The sequence below is a fragment of the Chanodichthys erythropterus genome, chromosome 17 (genome assembly GCF_024489055.1).
Source record: "Chanodichthys erythropterus isolate Z2021 chromosome 17, ASM2448905v1, whole genome shotgun sequence".
Taxonomy (NCBI): Eukaryota; Metazoa; Chordata; class Actinopteri; order Cypriniformes; family Xenocyprididae; genus Chanodichthys; species Chanodichthys erythropterus.
In genome coordinates, this window is record NC_090237.1 from 22,546,770 (window position 1) to 22,571,561 (window position 24,792).

Sequence of the window (24,792 nt, forward strand, 5' to 3'; positions counted from 1 at the left end):
AGACACAGTGTAAACTGGCAAATCAGCTGCCTGATTTACCACAACATACACCTCAGACTCCCACTTGTCTGCCAACTTGTGCTTCCCGCGTAACCTAACGTTCCTCACCAATACTCGATTGTAAAATGTTTGTAAAAAGACTATTACAACTTACAACTCACCAATACTCGATCCCCAATCTCCAAGGAGCAATGCGTTACAGATTTGTCAAACCTAGCTTTGTTCCTTTCTGCACTTTTTGACATGCCACGTGATGCAAGTAAATAGCTCTCTTTCAGATTAGTTTTTAGGTGCTTAACATACTCTGAGTGGGACTGACAGGGACTATCATGATACGGCAGTCCAAAAGCAAGGTCAACAGGTAACCTGGGTTGACGGCCGAACATCATTTCATAAGGAGTCAACCCAGTGACCTCATGTCTCGTGCAGTTGTACGCGTGAGCTAATGGCTTTACAAAATCTCTCCAGTGGACCTTGTCTTTTTCTTCTAAGGTACCTAGCATGCTAAGCAAGGTCCTGTTGAAGCGTTCAACAGGGTTTCCCCTGGGATGGCAGGGGGTTGTTCGTGTTTTCTTAACACCTGCCATTTCACAGAGCTCTTTGATGGTGCGCGATTCGAAATCTGGGCCCTGATCGCTATGAAGGCGCTCAGGGAACCCATAGTGCACAACGAAATTTTCCCAAAGGCATTTTGCTACAGTTCTTGCTTTCTGGTTAGGTGTGGGGACTGCCACAGCATATTTGGTAAAAAAAATCAGTGATTACCAAGATGTCTCTAGTATTACTTTTGTCTGGTTCTAATGAGAGAAAGTCCATACAGACTAACTCTAAAGGTCTTGTGGCTTGGATATTAACCAATGGTGTAGCTTTTTGAGGTAATGCTTTCCTCCTCACACAACGACCACATGTCCTGATCTTTTGTTCTACCTCCGCAGCCATCTTTGGCCAATAGAAGCGAGACCGGACTAAATCTAGAGTTCTCTCTACTCCCATATGACCCATACTGTCATGCAAACTACTCAATACAGAGGGCCTCAGGTCTTCAGGAAGCACGAGCTGGTAAGTAACTGAATCCTCCACCTGCCGTTTCCAATAAAGTACTCCATCTTTTAACTCAAGACGGCTCCACTCTCTTAGAAAGAAAGGAAGATCTGGGAGTTCCTTCCTGACTGTTGGTGGGGGCTTTTCTCCTGACTCCAAGTAAGATATTACCTCCCGAATGACCGGATCTGCCCTTTGCTCATCACAGAGATTCCTCGACAAGAAAGATAAAACAGGTAACCCCTCAAAATCATCCTTTCGCTTATAACTACCAGGTATAGCATCAGGGTAAAGTGCAAGAGATTCAACGAAAGCAATACCAGACCCAACGTCCGTTGGCTGTCTGACCAGGTGCTTCTCACAGATAGCCTGTACTACCTCACTTACAGTGTCATGAGCATCTGTAGCTTCTGTAAGATGATGCTGCATAAACTGCTGAATCCGTTCATACTCTTTCTGAGATACTGGGTTTTCGGCCAACTGTTCTTGAGGTCGCCTCGATAAACCATCAGCATCGGAATTTTGTTTGCCTGCCCTGTACTGTAGCTTAAATGAAAAAGTGAAGAGAGCAGCAAGCCATCGATAGCTAGTTGCGTCTAGTCTTGCCGTAGTGAGTACGTAAGTTAAAGGGTTGCTGTCTGTAATGACGGTGAATTGGCTGCCATACAGATAGTCCCTAAACTTTTCAGTTACTGCCCATTTAAGGGCAAGGAATTCAAGCTTGTGGGCTGAGTAGTGCGATTCGCTACGGGACAAACCTCTACTTGCATATGCAATGACTCGCATTTGCCCTTCCTGTTCCTGATACAGAGCAGCTCCTAACCCCTTGGTGCTGGCATCTGTATGTAGGAAGTAGGAAAGTTTAGGGTTCGCAAAACAGGTGCAGTAGTTAATTTGTCAATAACAGACCGAAATGCCTCCTCACAAAGTTGTGTCCAGCGACCCCCGAAAGGCTCTTTAGGGTTGTGGTATGGACCCTTACCCTCACTTCGCTTACTACCTTTCCTAGTCGGTGGATACCCCACGGTTAGGTCAGTGAGTGGTTTCACCAGCCTTGAGTAATCCTTAATAAATTGGCGGTAATACCCCGAAAAGCCCAAAAATGACCTTAATTCTTTAAGGTTTGTGGGACTCGGCCAGGTTTTTAAGGCTTCTATTTTTTCCGGATCCGTCTCTACTCCGCGTTCTGACACGATGTGCCCTAAGTAACGAACGGAAGTCTGGAAGAATTTGCACTTTTCAAGGGCAAGTTTTAACCCATATTCTCTGAGGCGAGAAAGGACTTGCAACAGTTGTCTTTCATGTTCTTCTAAAGTCTCAGAAAATATGATAAAATCGTCCAAAAAGACAAGTACTTCCCTGAGATTAATGTCCTCCATACACTTTTCCATTAATCTCTGGAAAGTACTTGGGGCGTTAGTGACCCCTTGAGGCATACGGTTAAATTCCCAAAACCCCAAGGGACAGACGAAGGCGGTTTTGGGTTTGTCTGCTTCTTCCACTTAAATCTGGTAATACCCAGACTTCAAGTCTAGCACAGAAAACCATTTTGACCCAGTTAAGGCAGAAAACGTTTCCTCAAGGTTGGGTAACGCATAAGCGTCTTTCACTGTCTGGGAGGTTTAACTTCCTATAGTCTATGCACAACCGTACATCTCCATTTTTCTTCCGCACCACTACGATAGGAGAAGAAAAGGGTGACTCAGACTCGCGAATAACTTTGCTTGCAAGAAGATCGCGCAGATGCTTGCGGACAGCTTCCAGATCTTGAGGATGGATCGGGCGCGCTCTATGTTTAAATGCATAAATGCATAAATGCATAAAGTTTCATCGTGTAATTGTATACGATGTTTCACCTTTTGCGTATGCCCAAAGTCTAAATCGTGTTGACTAAAAACATCAGGCATTTCTCTGAGCTTTGCAGAAATGCGGTCCTGCCATTCTTGTGACAATGGAGACTCACCAAAATTTAGAGTAAAATCGGACTCCTGCACAGGTGAGTGTTTATTAACAAGGGAAACACTTGACTGAGGAAGCACAGACTCAACTGCATGCAGCTCTGCTATTATGCATCTTGGAGGAATAGCTATATCATGCTCGGTTTCGTTTCTGAGTACCACAGGTAATCGAACAGGCTGACTATTAGAAGGGGTAAGTAGGCAGCGTTTCACAAACACACCACCAGGTAAAGAGGAATCTGACAGGTGTTCTACTACCACACACTTATCTACACCACCAGGTACCACAACAGAGCCTTCCACAACAACAGTTTGACCAGCAGACATGACCTCAGGTACGTTGCCCCTTAATCTCACATGACCTAGAATGCCACTCATGTTCTGCTTTCACCTCGTTTCAAGGGTTTTCAGGACCACCCTATACCCAAATAGGGATGGTTGGTGCCTTGGGGATTTTGCATGTATCTGCTGCTCATAAAGAATGTCAAGAATGTTTGTACCGATTAAAACCAAGGGCTGAGTGTGAGATCGTACATCTGGAACGACTAAGGCTACCGTAGCCACCTCAACAGTTGTACCCAAAAACTCTTCAGGGAAAGTAACATCTACCATTATGTAACCTTCGTATGGAACAGAAAGGCCATCTACCTCCAGAATATCATCTAGGGAGCTGATTGGGTACGCTGAGAGGTGCTGCTCATAAAAGGACTTAGGCACGGTTGTGACCTGTGATCCTGTGTCTAATAGACAATGACATTTCTTACCAGCAATGCTGACTTCAGCAACACATCTAGCACCAACTAAACCCTTAGGTAGACTTGCACTCTGCTTCCTAGGAATTTGGCATTTCTTGAAAACATGGTTAACATTGGGACAACTCAATTTAGCCTCAGCTCCCATTTGTCCCACAACAGGAACTGACTCTAGTTTAAATCAGAGCTGTTAGTGGAATTTTGCGAATCCTACTGTAACTGTTTCTCCCTTGACAGTTTACGTTTAGTTGCAACAAGCTCAGGGTTTGGCTCAGAAGTACAGGATGATGCAATGTGGCCGTCCTCACCACACGTGAAACAGTACCATGGCCTAGGTCTATCAATCGGCTTCCTGTTGACTGAAACTACACTCGCAAGCAGCTCCTGACTTTTTTTGATCAGATGGTGCAGGTCTTTTTACTACCTCTTTTGACGGAGCCTTCTTTGGATGTTTTGTTTGGATTGTAAGATTTGCTAACTGACTCTGAAGCTTGACAATCTGCTTCTTTAACTCGCGTGTTTCAGTTTCAAGAGGGCTCACTCTTGGTCTTTCGTTCTGTTCTAATTCAGCAGAAACCCATGCTTTCTGAGAGTGCATTAGCACTTTCTGCTTAGAAGACCCAAGATGCTGCTTCATTCGAGTTGCTTTCGCAGTATGTCTATCTTCCTCCGTACGAAGCATAAGCAGAAGCTGTGCAAAAGAAGGAGGATTGTTTCGCTTTTGTTCTAATCGCAGTTCAGTGATTAAGTCATTATCCCAGCAGCCCCTGCAAAACTGCTTGAGAAGATGCCTGTCTGCCTCCTCTGGGGCAACACCACCTCTTTTGATGGTTGCCCTTAAAGCTGACTGCAGCCCATACAGATAAGTGGACGGTCTCTCACCCGCATCTTGCAGAGTATTCATGAATTTCGCTAACAATTCATCCCCATCCTCGACAGCTCCGAAAGCGGAATCCAACAGCTGGAGGTAAGCAGAAGGGGGAGATTCAGGGTTCAGATGCCTTATAACATCTGCTGCAGGAGGCAACAGACTGTCTAATATCCGCCTAGACACATGCAAATCGGACAAGGAAGGATCTTTCAAAATGAATTCGACACTAGAACGCCAAATGTCGTAATCTACCTCATTGCCAGGCCTGGGGCATTTTCCAGAAAATACTCTGAGCCTGGGCTGTACCTGCCCTTGCACTGCCACTTCACCACTCCGCACGACATGCTCAACTACTAGTCTTTGCACTTCAGGAGGGTTGAGAATTTTGGACGAGGTGTGAAGGGTTGGCTCAATCAAATTGATAGGAATAGGTTGAGATGGTATGACATCCATCTGACTCGGCGGATCAAGGATTGGGTCAGAATTTCCGTCAGGGGATGTCCAATATGTTTTCTCACAAGCATTTCCACTAATACTACCAGGTTCGGCGGGTCAGCACTCATTTGAGACAGCATTTCACTCAGTATGGACTCAAAGTTGTTTCCGCTCATTTCTGCTATTTCTTTCAATCTGTCTAGGTAGGACTTTGTTATGCTACTGCCCAGTTGCTGTGTAAACACACTGGCTAACGCTCTCACATGGCACTTAATGCCTGGTTCGTTTGATAGCTGGTGGACATACGGCAATTGAGGTCCTAGGGACTGCAAACCTTGGTCACCATCGTACTCAATTATTACGTTTCGGTAAAACTCGGAATCCCTGTCATCGATGCGCACGGTTTTGGCAAATGACCCGTATTATTTCAGCGTTTTGAATAATTCATCATCACTGTCAGTTTCCGTTAAGCCACTGACTTTAACAGAATTTGGAATCTTAATCCCTTCAGTCTCGATTATCTCCATTATCGACACTTGTTAGAGAGCAAAAAAAAAATTTTTTTTTTCCTCTCTACTAAATGTACAGTCGTTATTTCTCAGCAACAGCGCCTCCTCCTGGCTGGCTCGCCAAAGTTTATGTAGCACCCTTTAAAGGATTGCTAACAATTTAATGATTGAGTTGAATTTAGTTTATCAGACGATTGAAATTAATTAATCAGAAGATTTAGAGATCGTCAAGGAGGTGGTGGGTTGTGGTGAGAAACAACAGACAGACAACAAAGTTAAATTTGATTTGAAATATAATTTGATAATTACAAAAGAACAAAAGGCAATTACATTACAATTTCATATGAACAATATACAATAAAGATTGGCTTTGGAAATTTCCCTTGAGTGCACTCTTTTTTTCACCCCAAAAATATACACGGACCGGTCATTTCAATATTAGAAAGATGAGAAGAAGAAAAAGAAAAGAAAGAAAATAAATAAAACAGATAGAGAAACTATTTACTATATATATTTTTTCTCTCAAAATTCTCACAGATAATCCAATAAGCACTTCAATGTTAATCAAACGGGTTACTGGTATCCTATCAAGCATTCAATGTTCTATGTAGTACTGATCAGTTTCTTTTTCTCTTTTCCAGTTCTGTTCAGTAAATTCCCTCAGGGAAGGGATTCTGATAGTTCTTTAGGTTGAAAGTGTCTTGCTTTCTCCAAGCAAGAATGATAAATTCAAAGAAAGGATATTGTCCTCTTCTTTATGATGTGTCGTCCTTTTTCCTCTGTAGCAGATTTTGGTTGGCTCGCCATCAATTGTGAAGTTTCACAGGATATCACAGAAGATCACCGGAGTATCACGAATCCGTAGGATGAAGAAAGAAGAAAAATAGAAAAAAACAAGGACGGAAAAAAAAAACCTGGCCTCTATGAATTGATTTTACTCGCTCACAGGCGCGTCTCTCTCACACACTCGTGTGTGGCCTACAATGGCGTCGGTGAACTGAAATGAACAATAACCACGCGGTTCACCGTGACCACATTTTTAACCACTCAGATTGAAATAAAAATGAAACTAAAACATACACATTTATTTTACAAAAAGTTGTAATAGTCTTTTATCTCGGAGTTCGTTTTTTCTCTCACACAGGCGTATCTCTATCACATGCGCGTGGCCAGCAATGGCGTCTTTGAACTGCAATGAACAATAATCATGCGATTCACTATGACGTTTATAACGACTAAGGCCAAAATACAAATAAAAATTAAGATAAACAGTTTACTGCAACTAAAACACTCATTTGCCGTGAACCGAAGTTTTTAAACATTTTTTCTCTTTACTATCGATTACATTATACAACAATGTTCAGTTGACGTCTTGAGATGCTGGATGCCTCAAAATAATTGATTTTAATTTTTTGTACGATATTCAGAGGGTTTTTTAATCTATATTTAATCAAATTTGATCACGAAGATCAGATCACGTCTTTTCTTCGTCAACTCGTCTCTTCTGTCACTGCGCATGCTCGATGACACGCAGGACACGCGCGATGACAAATAACTCTCATGGGTTAATCACTAATCTACTAAATGGGATAAATTTGCTAATTTTTTAAATGTTTTTAATAACTTTAACACTTCTTTCCAACTTTTATTAAGAGAAATATGATGTTAATAACTGTGAATAAATTAAATAATTCCCTTCAATTTCTCTTCATCTAACCTGGGTTACATGTGCTATTATGAGATACCATGAATATGTACTATAATGTTTTTTTTTACTCATCAGTCATAGAAAATACACTTATTAATTCTTTAAGTATAAGAATAATATATGATAAATATATAAAAAATGTACATGGGGGTGTCTGGGGGGTTCGAAAACCAGTCAGTATCTGGTGTGACCACCATTTGCCTCACTCAGTGCAACACATCTCCTTCACATAGAGCTGATCAGGTTAAAAAAGAAAAAAAAGAAAAAAAGGATTTGTTGATATCATCGTCATAGTGGGTTTTTCCCTCATGAGGTTTATAATCCACATAGACAGATAACTTAAAGACACTATAAAAGACCCAAGATAAAAGCGCACACACTAGTTAAAGGTCCGGTTGCTGCATGACTGCTTGGTCAATCAACCAGACAGTAAGTAAGTGTCATGTTATTGACAGCTCATAACTGTTATCGTATCTTATGCAGAAGAGCAAAGGATTTCTAAATGTACAGAATCTGTTGTAAGTATTTGTAATATTACACATTTACCCATAGTATACTTGGTTGAGCTGTAATATTTTTCATATATTTGCCCTTTTCTACTTTGTTTAGGATGATATCATGTCTTCAGCTGGCAATGTCTACAATGTGTCATTTGATTTATCTCTTCAGGGCTTCGATCTGTCTCCGGAGAAGGCCATTGTTGCGTTTGTCTTTGCCGCTCTGAATTATATAATTATATTGTTCTGCAACTCCTTCCTCCTGTTCACAATCATAACCAATAAGGGTCTTCATGAACCGATGTACATTCTCCTGTTAAATTTGCCTATTAATGACCTCATAGGCTCCACTTGCTTGTTCCCTCATATCATGCGGGAGCTCCTGTTTGACACCAGGACCATGTCGTTCTCCATTTGTATCACTCAGGCTTTCTTTATACATATATATGCTCTGTCTGCGGTCTTTATCTTGACTGCCATGGCATACGACAGATATGTTGCTATCTGCCAGCCAATGAGATACACTACCATTATGAGCAACGTTCACCTCATGAAGATCATCTTGTTGGTTTGGCTCTCTAATTTGACACTGATAGCCGTGCTTTTCATTCTCCTCCTGCGTTTGCCTCGCTGTAGGTCTTACCTTACCCATCCATACTGTGACAATCCCTCCCTGCTTCAGTTGGTCTGTGGAGACACGACCATTAATAACATTTATGGACTGTTGTTGACAGCTGTCTGTCAGGTGATATCAGTTGGTCTGATTTTGTACACATACCTACAGATCCTCATAGCTTGCTTTCGCAACAAAAGCTCTGACACGAGAAGTAAAGCTCTGCAGACGTGTGGTACACATCTAGTTGTCTTTATCTTGTTTGAGTGTTTGGGTCTTTTCACAATCATCTCATACAGGATAAAAGATATTTCTCCTCATTTAAGAAAATTCATTGCGGTTGCTGCTATGATATTGCCACCAACAATGAATCCTGTTATATATGGAATGAGAACTAAAGAAATCAGGGTCAAAGGGACCAAATTTTTCAAGAAAAAAGTTTTTGCATCATGAACAAATAACTTTAGAATCACAGTTTAGCAGGTTGTGACACGTCCTGATATATCCTTTTCTGCTGGACTAAATCTGACTGATATTTAAAAAAGGGCTAAATGCAATTCCAGTTTATGACCATAAGATAGAAACCTAAACCAATTTTTAAAATGGTAACAGTAGCACATACATACAGTATATACACATATACACACAATATATAAATATATGTTATATCGTAGTCAAAATTTTAAAATGAAATTATTAAGCTGAGTAATGAGCCAAAATCCTTTGTTTCTCAGAACACAAGATTGGTTACAAGTATGGCAAAAAATATGAATAAATATTGTGTTTTTCATTTCTAGATTTAAACACACTCTTTATTTTTTCTTAATACCTCTGTAATCTTTTTACAAGATCTTACAAGTTGTTTAGTACTATTGTCTACTACATTGATGTCTCTGAAATCACTTCTTTATGTAAGACACAGAAAGAAAGAAAGAAAGAAAGAAAGAAAGAAAGATTATTATTACTAAAAACAATTTGTTCCCTAACTTCCTAAAACCATTATATTGTTAGACACAGAATTATTTTTGCCTCTAACCCTTTCAAATATACATGTATAGAACTGCATGAATAATAGCAAAATCTATTTAAAAGGTATTATCTTTTTAAGATTGTAAGATTGTATAATGTCTTTTTTTTCATTCCATCCATCCATTCTGTAAACCATTTGTCCTTTATAGACAGAGACATTCATACTGTGATGCCACAGTGCTGCTATTCTGTGGCAGTGCTGTGTCTTTTGTTCCTTCCCTGCTGAAAAATCCAGCTTAAACCAGCATGAATTTGTGTTGGTTCAAGATGGTTTATGCTGGTTAGGGCCAACATAATTTACAGATCAATATTCCACATGAGTCATGACAAAGAGTTATCCAAACTGGAGTTTGTCCTGAACCACTTTGAGTATATTGCCCTCTGCTGCTTATTGAGAAATAGTGCAGTATATGTAAATGTATGCATATTAAATATTTTCAAATACATCATTCTAAAACATTAAATAACCTTAATAATTACAGATATATACTTTTATTTCTTAATTTCTTGGCTTTGCTAAGTGCATTATTTGCATTTATAATGTTTCAGGATGGTTTATGCTGGTTAGAGCAGGTATAGTGCTTATACAGTGCTGGTCTAGCCGGCACTCCCACTTCCCATGCCAACATGCCCAAACCAGCAACCAGCATCCCATGCTGGGCCCAGCATGCAAAACATAACTTATATATTCTGTAAAATGTCAGACTCTCCAAACCATTTTGTGTCCTGTATAAATTTTGGCCTTACATCCTAAGTGGAGAAATGGCTCAAAGTAAGGATTCATCAATGATTATAGTGGTCCAGTTTGAGGTAATCTGTAAAACTAATTATATTATTATTATTATTATTACTTTAGAGCATGGTTTATGCTTGTTTGTAACATTATAGTCTTCAATGGTGAATTATGCTCTAACCATTTCAGGAGAAATTTTTTTATTTTGTCTGTTGTTTTGCTCTCTGCTCTCAAGTATGATTAAAAAAAGTAATAGGTGTATACATGAAATTAAGTATGCACCCTTTTTATTTGGGGGTTTGAATTTGAGTTTCAGTTCATTTGTTTTACTATAAGCAAAATTATGGGTCATGGCAAGGAAACCAAACTTAAGGAAACCAACTGCTTTATATTTAGCAAGTAAGTTAGCTCATCATTTGAACTGATAAAACTAACTACCACATAGTACAGAGTACTTGATAGTACAGAGAAATTGATTAACTGATTGCATACCAGAATATGCAAAGCTGACTTAGAATATAGTAGAATAGTAAGTGAATTAGTGAATTTAAGTGTTAACATCAAGTCAAATTATTATAACTTCATAATATAGCACATAAAATAATAATAATAATAATAATAATAATTTAGTCAAATTAGAGGAGGCATCTTATGCTTCAGTGCTTTTGAAAAGCTCTTTGTTTGTGTCAACCGTAGTCATCTGATTTATACTTGTTACAAAAGGTTTGCTATGGAAATGGGTGATGCTATTTAGCATACACACATTAAATTCTAACTAAGTGACATACTTCACAGATCAATATTTCACATGAGACATGACAAAGTGAACTGCAGTTTGCATGCTTTGAAATACTGTATTAAATATTTTCAAATGCATATTTAACCTCAATAATTAAAAGTATATACTTTTGTTTCTTAATGTCTTGATAATGGCTTTACTAGTGTCACAGTTCCTGTCTGCTTTGGACTCCATTTCCCATTATCCTCCCTGGCCTACACCTGCACTCACTCCACCATTCAGTATTCACCTGCACCTGATCCTCATCATCACCCAATCACCACCAGATACTTGTACACACCACTTACCTCAGTTCATGTTCTGGTCTTGTTGATACTACGACTAACATTCCAATGCTCCTGATCATTGTGAAATACTTATCTATTCCACTCCAGCGTGTTTCCCAATCTTCGTGCTACATATCTGTGTGTTTGTCTCCCTACCGTCTCCGTGAGTCCACTCCACCACTTCGCTCCCTGGCAACCACGAGTCATCTACCTGCAAGAGAAAAGGACAGTATCACCACTTCTGTTTCACCATATCAAATACCAATTTACCATCACTCACCTGTTCATCTGTATATACCTGCTGTTTGTCAAATAAATACCACCTACCTGCACAGGCGGACTGGCCATCTGGCATACCGGGAACTTTCCCGGTGGGCCGACGTGCATTTTGGAGCCGATGGTCGCCGACCGCAAAAAAAAATAAAAAATTCTCTCGGCCCATGAAAGTGGTAGGCCTAGATTGGCGGCCCAATGCTTTTTCAATTGACACTGGGGCTGCTGGCCCAAAAATATCACATAGGCTAGTTTTTTTTTCCCTTCTGACAGACGCGGTTCATGAAACATTTAGCTCAGCGGCCCATTGTTTTCTTGACTGACACTGGACTGGCCCAATCATATCTTTGAACAGACACAAATGTTTTCGGCAGTAGCAGCAGGGGCGTAAATCGCGGGGGGACAGGGCCCCCCGTATCTGAGTGCTGTCCCCCCCCCCAAAAAAAAATATATAATTAATGACCACTGGTTATTTATATAACCACGCTAAGTATTGTGCATAAATTATATAAACTTAAAATAATTATTTAAGTAGTAAAGCAATGCAAACGGGCGTTTTAAGTTTAGAAACATTTTGAGTCACCCCTCCCTTGCCTCACAGTGGTTTGGTCCACCGCGCACGTCACACTCGCTTGTGATTAGATTCTATCGAAGTCCGGCGGCGCCGGCGGGAGAGAACAGTTCTACAGACAGATGAGTTCCAGTAAGTCGGCTGTCAAGGCTATTTTATTCAAAAACATCGGATGAAGTGATTATTTTCTCTTTAATGATGACGGTGCTGAGTAATTAGTCATAACAGATGATAACTGATGATTTTTCCCATGAGTCCGCTGTTTTAGCGATTATAATGTTACCTAGCTTGTTTACCATAGCTTGTTGGGCATAAGACTTGGGTAAAGTTGGTTTTATATTCGCACATTCGGACATCCGTATTCAATAGCCTTGCTAATCACACTACATTGGACATTCAGTGGACATTCAAAAATAAATATGCCATTAAAACAATACTTGCCTATTTTGATCGACTGTGAAAAATGTTGTAAGTTGACAATCGTTGGTTGTCAATATCATGTCGCTGCTTAAAATTCGCAAACATTAATTTATTGCACATTTATTGGAAAGTCTGAATTTATCAGAAGTCCGAATGTGCGAATATAAAACCAACTTTACCCAAGTGGATATAAGTCACCCACACCAACAACAATTAACATTGTGATAAGAATAGTAAACTGTAATAAGGCTAATAGATTTACTGTTGTGTGTTGGGTTATGCTCAGTGTATATTCATCGTATTTTGGTGACTTGGTTGTAAGCAACTTAAAAATAAATAAATAAAATAAATTTTATATATATATATATATATATATATATATATATATATGGCCATCTGGCATACCGGGAACTTTCCCGGTGGGAATTATATAATTAGTAATATATAATTGTATAGTCATGAAATTATATATATATAATATAAAGCGGAAGGCAGGTGGTATTTGTGATCTTATGTGGTGGTGGGCCGGTCTGGGCCAAAATGCCAGGGCCGATTTTTGGTCCCAGTCCATCCCTGCCTACCTGCAAACCTGTTGTTTCCTAATCTTCTGTCCGTGACAGCTAGGTGCATTGCACATATAATTAATTTCACAGTACATTTGTAATAAATGAGGAAGCAAAGTCATCATCTGGAAGACTAGAGTATTTGCTCATCTTCAATGTGTTTTTTTTCTTTTGTCAGACTTTTTCTGTCAGATGTTAAATACGCATTTATGAAATGCCTTTAAGATTTTTATGATTTAGATGTTATGTAAAACGTCACTTTTGGGGCCCCCAGAGATTGGTTTTAGTAGTAATAGTACTAGTACTAGTAGTAATTTAATAGAAGTAATAAATGTATAATCTACCAAAGAATTACAAATAAAACAAAATTATGGTTTATTTCTGCATTTTCCAGCACAATGATCCCCCCATTCACTGCATGGTTTCGTCCCGTCCTACAGCAGCGTTTCCCAACCCAACCACTGCATCAAGCACTGATGTGCCGTGGCAGCTTGTCAGCTGTGCCGTGGAAAATGATACAATTCCTAAAAAATAAATGCTACAAATAAGAATCATCGTGCTGCCTGGACAAAACCTTGTAACTCTATATTTCTTCATTGTTTTATAAAATTAATGCTATTGGTCATCCTTTATGTATGTGGGTTTTACAGACATTTAACCAATGAAACGCATTTAAAATAGGTTGTGACTAAACCTCGTAACTCCACTGGCTCCTCAAACTGTCAGTCAAATCTCATATAACTCCGCCACGCCCGTGCATAGTTTGGAGTCGGAGATCTCTGCTTCTTTGCAGTGCGAGGGTAAGTAAAGAACTGATGTTTACGTAAGTAGCCTATAGTGTACAGGTGTACACTGTACAGTGAGTTTGAGAATCACTGTATGTCTTTTCCATGTACTGAACTCTTGTTATTTAACTATGCCAAGATAAATTCAATTTTTAATTCTAGGGCACCTTTAAGGCTAATGTTTTTTGTATTTTGTATGTTTTTGTCGTCTAGTTGAAGCATACTGTTTTAAATGTCCTGATAGCGCTTTACCATATCATGATGATTTTAATCATTTCAACCAGTCTGAGCACCACAATAAACTTTATATACTGTACGATGATGAAAACATAATGCGATGCACTTACTACCTCAGATGCGACTGTTTCAGTGAGAGACAAAATATCTTGTCAAAAACCTTAACTCAATTTGAGCTTGATTTTCATAAAATGTTAATATTATATAACATGTGCAAGTCTGCTATATAATAGATAAATCCTCAAATACCAACTTCAATGACAGTGTTTAATTAAATACGAGGTGTAAATTTAACGCAACAATGTCAATTTTTCGTTTTATCACTAACATCATACCTTATTGAGTTCTTATTTGACTCAAGCTCAAGTTTAGCATTAAATGTGAGTACTACTTTTAATATAATAGTTTTATGTGCCATTTGAAGCAATGCATATTTGTGCAGTTTTGTTATATTTTTATAGTGGTGTTGGGAAACACTGGCTTAGAGTCACTGAGTGAGATCAGATGGTAAACTGTCAAATTAGAGATGACTTTGAGTTCGACAAATGTCGTCATAAATGAAAAGAGAGGTTACGAGGGCAGAGAAATAAAGAGAGATGGAGAGAGAGAGAGCTTCCTTTGCTGTAATGTTAGGCCTCTAGTTGTCTCTAGTGTCTAATTATTAAAAGTCACTGTTGTTGGTCAAAACGGTGTATACGCAATGAATGTGTTATGTCATTAAATGTCAACAAATTTATAAAACTTTTTAAAGACCATGGCCCTTTCCCAAATGATCCCATTTAGATAACTCTTTTAAATGTGTATATATATATATATATTTTGTTAGATTACTACTAAACTACAGATTGCGCCATTAAAAGCAACATTAAAGTTCTCCAGTTAGCCGTGCTCTTTCATTGATTCATCTGAAAAAAAAAAGGAAAAAAAGGATTTGTTGATATCATTGTCATAGTGGGTTTTTCTCCCTCATGAGGTTTATAATCCACATAGACGGATAACTTAAAGACACTATAAAAGACCCAAGATAAAAGCGCACACACTAGTTAAAGGTCCGGTTGCTGCATTACTGCTTGGTCAATCAACCAGACAGTAAGTAAGTGTCATGTTATTGACAGCTCATAACTGTCATCGTATCTTATGCAGAAGAGCAAAGGATTTCTAAATGTACAGAATCTGTTGTAAGTATTTGTAATATTACACATTTACCCATAGTATACTTGGTTGAGCTGTAATATTTTTCATATATTTGCCCTTTTCTACTTTGTTTAGGATGATATCATGTCTTCAACTGGCAATGTCTACAATTTGTCATTTGATTTATCTCTTCAGGGCTTCGATCTGTCTCCTGAGAAGGCCATTGTTGCGTTTGTCTTTGCCGCTCTGAATTATATAATTATATTGTTCTGCAACTCCTTCCTCCTGTTCACAATCATAACCAATAAGGGTCTTCATGAACCGATGTACATTCTCCTGTTAAATTTGCCTATTAATGACCTCATAGGCTCCACTTGCTTGTTCCCTCATATCATGCGGGAGCTCCTGTTTGACACCAGGACCATGTCGTTCTCCATTTGTATCACTCAGGCTTTCTTTATACATCTATATGCTGCTACTGTGGTCCTCATCTTGACTGCCATGGCATACGACAGATATGTTGCTATCTGCCAGCCAATGAGATACATTACCATTATGAGCAACATTCACCTCATGAAGATCATCTTGTTGGTTTGGCTCTCTAATTTGACACTGATAGCCGTGCTTTTCATTCTCCTCCTGCGTTTGCCTCGCTGTAGGTCTTACCTTACCAGTCCATTTTGTGACAATCCCTCCCTGCTTCAGTTGGTCTGTGGAGACACGACCATTAATAATATGTATGGACTGTTGTTGACAGCTGTCTGTCAGGTGATAACAGTTGGTCTGATTTTGTACACATACCTACAGATCCTCATAGCTTGCTTTCGCAACAAAAGCTCTGACACGAGAAGTAAAGCTCTGCAGACGTGTGGTACACATCTAGTTGTCTTTATCTTGTTTGAGTGTTTGGGTCTTTTCACGATCATCTCATACAGGATAAAAGATATTTCTCCTCACTTAAGAAAATTCATTACGATTGCTGGTATAATATTGCCACAAACGGTGAATCCTGTTATATATGGAATGAGAACTAAAGAAATCAGAGTCAAAGGGATCCAGTTTTTCAAGAAAAAAGTTTTTGCATTGTGAACAAATAACTTTAGAATCACAGTTTAACAGGTTGTGACATGTCCTGATATATCCTTTTCTGCTGGACTTAATTTGACTGATATTTAAAAAAAAAGGCCTAAATGCAATTCCAGTTTATGACCATAAGAAACCTAAACCACTTTTTGAAATGGTACCAGTGGCACATACATACAGTATATACACATACACACACAATATAAGTATATTTCATACTGTAGTATAAGTTTTAAAATGACATTTATTAAGCTGAGTAATGAGCCAAGATCCTTGGCATCTCAGAACACAAGATTGGTTACAAGTATGCCAAAATAATATGAATAAATACTGTGTTTTTATTTTATAGATAATTACACACTTTTTTCTTAATACCTCTGTAAACTTTACAAGATCTTACAATTTGTTTAGTAATATTGTCTACTAAATTGACGTCTCTGAAATCACATCTTTATGTAAGATACAGATTATTATTGAAACAATTTACCTAACTTCCCAAAACCATTATATTGTTAGACATAGAATTATTTTTGCATCTAACCCATCTTATGCATGTATAGAACTGCAAGAATAATAGCAAAATCTATTTAAAAAGTATTATTTTTTTAAGATTGTAAGATTTTGATATCTTTTTTCATTCCATCCATCCATTCTGTAAACCATTTGTCCTTTATAGACAGGGACATTCATACTGTGATGCAACAGTGCTGCTATTCTGTGGCAGTGCTGTGTCTTTTGTTCCTTCCCTGCTGAAAAATCCAGCTTAAACCAGCATGAATTTGTGTTGGTTCAGGATGGTTTATGTTGGTTTAGAGCCGACATAATTTACAGATCAATATTTCACATGAGTCATGACAAAGAGTGATCTGAATTGCAGTTTGTCCTGAATCACTTTGAGTATATTGCCCTCTGCTGCTTATTGAGAAATAGTTCAGATACTGTATGCTTTGAAATACTGTATTAAAAATTTTCAAATACATCATTTTAAAACAATAAATAACCTTAATAATTAGAAGTATACAATTTTATTTCTTAATTTCTTGATTATGGCTTTGCTAGGTGCATTATTTGCATATATAATTAATTGCACAGTAGTTTATTTGCAATAAATGAGGAAGCAAAGTCCTCAGTGTTTTAAAATGTTTAAATCCGATGTAAATTCATACTCCCATTTTCTGTTAAATAAATAAACAGATAGCACATGTACATCGCAGAGACGTCTATTTGATTTGTGTGTTTTCATCTGGAAGACTAGAGTATTTGCTCATCTGCAACGCGTCTATAAGACTTTTTTCTGTCAGATGTTAAATACGCATTTATAAAATGCCTTTAAGATGTTTATGATTTAGACTTATATGTAAAACTGACTTTTAAAGAGGTTTATCAGAGTTTGTACACAGCAGATGCTTTCAAGATGCTTTTCCAAGTGTTCTTTATACCCAGGTGAAAAAACTGCACTAAAATACACTTTATTTCAGTACACTTAGTAGACTTCTGTAATGTACTTAAAGTGCTCTATTTCCATGCACTAATTTTGTACTTAATATACCAAAAATTCTTCTTTAGTACTTCTTAAGATAATCTTAACATCTAAGTGGACCCATCTCTTGTACACTTTTAAATATACCCATCAGACACAGAAAATACACTTATTAATTATTTATGTAATATATAAAAAAATAAAGAATAATGTATGATGAATATATATAAAATGTATTTATAATGTATTACCCACATATATTTATCCATTAAATAATTAATTTCAAATGTATTGTAACTATGTTAATATTTCCTGTATATGATACTTAACTACATGTTAAAGGTGTCTTTAAATAGTATCACATGAAATAAGGAGGATTCAATAGCGAATGCAGTAAATATAAGTTTATTAAGAAAAAATAGAAGCAGGAGAGATAAAATGGGTTAGATGTCTTGGATGCAGATGCCAAAGTATTTTTATATTTATTCCAAAAAATAACTATAAGAACACTATAACAAATTTCAGATTTCATGAATGTTTTATTTGTGAACTTATGTTCAGCTGTTAATTAATTAATAGTCAACTTATTTTTGACAGGTGTCATCCTGGGAGCCATACTAATAAAATTAATTTTGTTAATTTGTTAATTTCATAAGATGTCATGGTCATGCAACACTGTACATAATATTTATGCAGTAGTCATCACAGGATCCAGTGAAAACATCCTAAATGAGCACATATGTTTGAAGTGAAAAATGTCAGCAGGAAAACGTCTTGGTTATGTGTGTAACCCTCGTTCCCTGAAGGAGAGAATGGAGAGGTACGTCAGTAGTGACTGACAAATTGGGATATCGCCAGAGAGCCCTATCAGCTTCGAGTGAAACTAAACAAGCCAATGGAATTGGCATGCGATATTTGCATAGGGCACACCGCCCCCCAAAAGGCAGATATAAATACGGAAGTGGATGCAGTCGTACTCTGTTTTTTGCTGAGGAGACAACCTTAGTCTGCACTACAGCGAAGGCACAGGAACTGTGGCGACGGGACGTACATCTCCATTCCCTCCTTCAGGGAACGAGGGTTACAATGAGGGTTCCCTTTCAATCGGTCCCCACCAGGTGGCTGAGGCATCTGTGGAGACCACAGGACACCTGGACACTTGTTTGAGGGGAATTCCTGCCCGCAGGAACTAAGGGTCCAATCACTGAGTGAGGGTACGATGGCTGTTCGGTATCACAAAAACACGGAACATACCGCGTTGACACGCCCATCTCGGGACCCGGTTGTGAAGCCAGTGTTGAAGCGGCCTCATATAAAGCAATCTGAGTGACATGACTGGGGCTGCGGATGCCATATGCCCCAGGAGTCTCTGAAAAAGTTTCAGTGGGGCCACTGTCCTTGAGTGAACTCATGCAGTTCAACACCGACTGGATGCACTCCTCTGTGCGGCGTGCTGTCCAGGAGACCGAGTCCAGTTCCATATCGAGATAAGAGATCCTCTCTCCCGAAGGCGAGTTTGTTCTTGTCCCAGTTGACCCGAAGACCCAACCGGCTGAGGTGAGCAAACACCATGTCCCCGTGTTCGCACAACTGCTCCCGCAAGCTGGCCAGTCATCGAGGTAGTTGAGAATGCGAACGCCCTGTTCCTTGAGTGGAACAATGTCTGCCTCTGAGCCAGCAGGACCAAAGGCACCACAGACATACCTGCCGTTGGGCAGCGAGGCAGAGTACTGGGACCTGACTCAGACGGCATAGCAGCCCAAAGTGGCAGTGTGTATGGGAGACGCCGCAAGGGAGGCAGCCTCGACATACACACTGGGACCTGCTGGCGAGGTGAGAGGGGGCTGAGAGTGGCGAGGCAGAGCACTGCACACTGCTAGCCGTGCCCTCTTGGGACCTGGAGGATTGGGAAACAGCTCTTTTTATGAAAAGGTGGGTACCTCTGGACTCCGGAGAGCCAGCGTTGGGACAATATGAGACACAATTTCCCACTGGCCCTCCTCCGGGGGAGGGACAGATGTGGGCATCATCTCCCAAAGAGCTGACATCCTCTCTTCCAGGTTGCCCATCTCAGGACCGTTTCATAGTTATCTTTCCACCTGGCTTGGCTAGGGTCTGAGCAGGCTGGGCGCCACGACTGGCTCGCTGCTGTCTGGCGGGTGGAGGCTGCTGCTTTGCATACTTAGCAGGGACGTAGGATGATGCAGGCGAGCGACAAGCAGACTGAGGTTGCAAAGCCGGCGGTGGGGTGGAGGCAGCAGCGGACCGCCGTGGCAGGATGTGTTTGATGGCCTCAGTCTACTTCTGTGTGGCCAAGAACTGCTGGGCAAAGCTCTTGATTGTGTCGCTGAATAGGCCGACCTGTTACACGGGGGAGTCCAGGAACCGATACTTATCGTTCTCCCTCATGTCCACCAAGGTCAGCCACAGGTGGTCAGCCATCACCTTAGTCACCCAGAGAGCAAGGTCAGTGGTGGCGCACAGCTCCCCCAGCAGGTGTTGGTTAAGACCACCCTGGGGCATGTCCATGAGCACTTTGGCCTGATAGACCTGTAGCAGGGCCATGGCATGCAAGGCAGAGGCGGCCTGTCCACAGGCTCTGTAAGCTTTCTCTGTGAAGCTAGACGTGAATTTACAGGCCCGGTATAGGAGACGCAGTTCACCGCGCCAGCCTGCAGCCGTCGGATGGATCCCAGCGCACCCCTTAGCCTCCCTGCAATCCAGAGTGATGAAGGTGGATGAGGGACCAGGCCTGGCACGAATGCTATACAGCGTTCTCCATGACGTGGTCACCTCCTCATGCACGCCAACATGCCACTCCCCTGACCGGAACCAGAGAAATTCTGAGGCAATACATGTATACATTGTCTCAATCGTGTATTTATTGTCTTCAAAAGTGTTTATTTGCATATTATAGAGATCTCTGGCCTCTGTTAGTTCCTGGAGAGTCACATGATTGTTCTTCTTTTAGGAGGCTTCTTTTTGTGGACTAAATGTTCACAGAGCGCCCTCCGGCTGCAAGTATGAATTAAAAACACAGTATCTAGCATTCATAGTGATGACAATAAATATTGTATAAATATTACTCTGTATAGAAAATTGACATAAACATATGAGAATCCATCAATATTTCTCCAAATGTGCATGTTTTTAAGCTAAAGGGCTATATGAAATGCCATAGAGGTAACATAATTGTTCAGACACTTTGCATCACAGAAATACATTATATTTTAAAGTATATAATAGAATACTATTATTTTAAATTGTAGGCCTAATAATATTTCACAGTATTGCTGTTTTTTTCTGTTTGATATACACCATGATGAGCTTGAGACATGATCACAGAGGGTTTTTTCACAGCCTCCCTGACTGAAAGGCCTACTTAATATGCAGGTCATTACAACTCATTATGCGATTCTTTTGTCTTCCAGGTGTAAATGACCAATAATTCATGATGATTCACGCCTCCACGCATACTGTGTTTCTTGACAAAAAGTGTCTTACAAAAACGAAATCAATATATTGTTATAAATGAACGTGTAGGCAGCATAATTTTACATCATTTTGAAGCAAAAACTCTAGTCTACAATCTCCAATACTCAGAAGTCTCAGATTTAATATATATTTTTTGGCTTTATTTATTAAGTTTTTTGTTTTTTCAATAACCACATATTCCTCACATATTATTGTAGCCTAGTTTGTGCTAAGTACAGTGTAATGACACTTTTTCCATTACTATGTTTATGAACAACTGAAAAAGGCACAAATGTCAGGGCATATCACAACTTCTCCAGGGCCCCAAAAATCCTCAGACCCCAGAGGGTTAACACCAGCACAGTAAAACGAGGCACTACAAAGGCTTGAGAAGTTCACTCTCAGTCAATAGCAGGAACACAACAGGTTGGCTCCAAAGCAAAAGACAGAGTGCAACTGCATCTGCTTCCGTATTTATACCCACCTTGGTATATAGCAGCGCTATGCAAATATCGCACGCAAATATAATAATATTGCCCTTTCCCAAATGATTTTTTTTTTAGATTACCACTAAACTACAGAATGCACCATTAAAAGCAACATTAAATTTCTCCAGTTAGTTGTGCTATCTTAGAAATGGACAAAGTTCTCCAGTTAGCCGTGCTCTTTCATTGATTCATCTGATTTAAAAAAAAAAGGATTTGTTGACAATATCATCGTCATAGCGTCATAGTGGGTTTTTCCCTCATGAGGTTTATAATCCACATAGACGGATAACTTAAAGACAGTATAAAAGACCCAAGATAAAAGCGCACACACTAGTTAAAGGTCCGGTTGCTGCATGACTGCTTGGTCAATCAACCAGACAGTAAGTAAGTGTCATGTTATTGACAGCTCATAACTGTCATCGTATCTTATGCAGAAGAGCAAAGGATTTCTAAATGTACAGAATCTGTTGTAAGTATTTTTAATATTACACATTTACCCATAATATACTTGGTCGAGCTGTAATATTTTTCATATAATTGCCCTTTTCTACTTTGTTTAGGATGATATCATGTCTTCAACTGGCAATGTCTACAATGTGTCATCTGATCTGTCTCTTCAGGGCTTCGATCTGTCTCCGGAGAAGGCCATTGTTGCGTTTATCTTTGCCGCTCTGAATTATATAATTATATTGTTCTGCAACTCCTTCCTCCTGTTCACAATCATAACCAATAAGGGTCTTCATGAACCGATGTACATTCTCCTGTTAAATTTGCCTATTAATGACCTCATAGGCTCCACTTGCTTGTTCCCTCATATCATGCGGGAGCTCCTGTTTGACACCAGGACAATGTCGTTCTCCATTTGTATCACTCAGGCTTTCTTTATACATGTATATGCTGTATCTGTGGTCTTCATCTTGACTGCCATGGCATACGACAGATATGTTGCTATCTGCCAGCCAATGAGATACACTACCATTATGAGCAACGTTCACCTCATGAAGATCATCTCGTTGGTTTGGCTCTCTAATTTGACACTGATAGCCGTGCTTTTCATACTCCTCCTGCGTTTGCCTCGCTGTAGGTCTTACCTTACCCATCCATACTGTGACAATCCCTCCCTGCTTCAGTTGGTCTGTGGAGACACGACCATTAATAACATGTATGGACTGTTGTTGACAGCTGTCTGTCAGGTGATAACAGTTGGTCTGATTTTGTACACATACCTACAGATCCTCATAGCTTGCTTTCACAACAAAAGCTCTGACACGAGAAGTAAAGCTCTGCAGACATGTGGTACACATCTAGTTGTCTTTATCTTGTTTGAGTGTTTGGGCCTTTTCACGATCATCTCGTACAGGATAAAAGATATTTCTCCTCACTTAAGAAAATTCATTGCGGTTGCTGCTATGATATTGCCACCGATGGTGAATCCTGTTATATATGGAATGAAAACTAAAGAAATCAGGTTCAAAGGGATCCAATTTTTCAAGAAAAAAGTTTTTGCATCATGAACAAATAACTTTTATAATCACAGTTTAGCAGGTTGTGACATGTCCTGATATATCATTTTCTGCTGGAGTTCATTTGACTGATATTTTAAAAAAGGCTAAATGCAATTCCAGTTTATGACCAACAAGATAGAAACCTAAAACAATTTTTGAAATGGTACCAGTGGCACATACATACAGTAAATACACATATACACACGATACAAAAATATATTTTATATCAAGATAGGTTACATGTATGCCAAAAAATAAATAAATAAAAAATATTGTGTTTTTCATTTCTAGATTTAAACACTCTTTTTCTTAATACCTCTAATCTTTTTACAAGATTTTACAAGTTGTTTAGTAATATTATCTAACCCTAACCAGCAAGAATTCATTTTGGTTCAGGGTGGTTTATGCTGGTTAGAGCCAACATAATTTACAGATCAATATTTCACATGAGTCATGACAAAGAGTTATCCAAACTGGAGTTTGTCCTGAACCACTTTGAGTATACTGCCCTCTGCTGCTTGTTGAGAAATAGTGCAGATACTGTATGCATATTAAATATTTTCAAATACATCATTCTAAAACATTAAATAACCTTAATAATTAGAAATATGTACTTTTATTTCTTAATATCTTGATTATGGCTTTGCTAGCTGCATTATTTGCATGTATAATGTTTCAGGATGGTTTATGCTGGTAAGAGCCAGTATAGTGCTTATACAGTGCTGGTCCAGCTGGCACTCTCGCTTCCCATGCTGGGGACCAGCAACCATGCTAGGCCCAGCATGCAAAACATACCTTATATATTATGTGGAAAGACTGACTCTCCAAACCATTTTGTGTCCTGTATACATTTTGGCCTTACATCCTAAGTGGAGAAATAGCTCACAGTAAGATGCAGGTGATAAGGGAATAAAGGAAGCTAAGTAGGACTGTGCAGCACAGACCAAAACAAAAAAAAAAAAAAAAAAAAAAAGAGAAAAAAAAAAAGGATTCATCAAGGATTATAGTGGTCCAGTTTGAGGCAATCTGCAAAACTAACTAACTCTAACTTTGTAACATTATAGTCTTCAACTCTTCAATTATACTCTGACCATTTCAGAAGAATTTTTTTGCTCTCTGCTCTCAAGTATGATTAAAAAGCTTTGTGAAAAAAGTAATAGTTCTATACATGAAATCAAGTATGCATCCTTTTTATTTGGGGTTTTTGAATTTGAGTTTTAGTTCATATGTTTTACTATAAGCAGAATTATGGGTCATGGCAAGGCAATAATACTGTAAAATGTAATTAGTTGACTTTACTTTATCTTTATTAACCTGTTGAGTTTACATAAAAATAAAAAAAACAAACAAAAAAAAAGATTGCCTTAAATTTAGCAAATAAGTTAGCTCATCATTTTGAATTGATAAAACTAACTACCACATAGTACAGAGTACTTATAGAAATATTGAGGATTGGTAATTCAGGTATTCAATACAAATTGAGTACTTAGTTCAGTCAACTTAAAGGAACACTCCACTTTTAAAAAAAAAAAAAAAAAATAGGCTCATTTTCCAACTCCCCTAGAGTT

At 39.0% G+C, this 24,792-nt stretch overlaps 3 protein-coding genes across 3 annotated transcripts; all 3 read left to right on the forward strand.

Annotated features, from left to right (window-relative positions):
- Positions 1-7,892: 7,892 nt before the first annotated feature.
- Positions 7,893-8,837, forward strand: LOC137005309 (olfactory receptor 52B4-like). The gene has a single exon (XM_067366151.1). The coding sequence runs from the start codon at positions 7,893-7,895 to the stop codon at positions 8,835-8,837; it is 945 nt and encodes a 314-aa protein (XP_067222252.1).
- Positions 8,838-15,338: 6,501 nt separating this feature from the next.
- LOC137004177 (olfactory receptor 52B4-like) lies at positions 15,339-16,283 on the forward strand. Its single transcript, XM_067364376.1, has one exon. The coding sequence runs from the start codon at positions 15,339-15,341 to the stop codon at positions 16,281-16,283; it is 945 nt and encodes a 314-aa protein (XP_067220477.1).
- A 6,005-nt stretch (positions 16,284-22,288) lies between these two features.
- On the forward strand, positions 22,289-23,233 carry LOC137005337 (olfactory receptor 52B4-like). The gene has a single exon (XM_067366183.1). The coding sequence runs from the start codon at positions 22,289-22,291 to the stop codon at positions 23,231-23,233; it is 945 nt and encodes a 314-aa protein (XP_067222284.1).
- The last annotated feature ends 1,559 nt before the right edge of the window (positions 23,234-24,792 follow it).

Coding starts and splice junctions, on each gene's coding strand:
- LOC137005309 (XM_067366151.1), top strand. CDS start 7,893: ATGTCTTCAGCTGGCAATGTCTACAATGTGTCATTTGATTTATCTCTT.
- LOC137004177 (XM_067364376.1), top strand. CDS start 15,339: ATGTCTTCAACTGGCAATGTCTACAATTTGTCATTTGATTTATCTCTT.
- LOC137005337 (XM_067366183.1), top strand. CDS start 22,289: ATGTCTTCAACTGGCAATGTCTACAATGTGTCATCTGATCTGTCTCTT.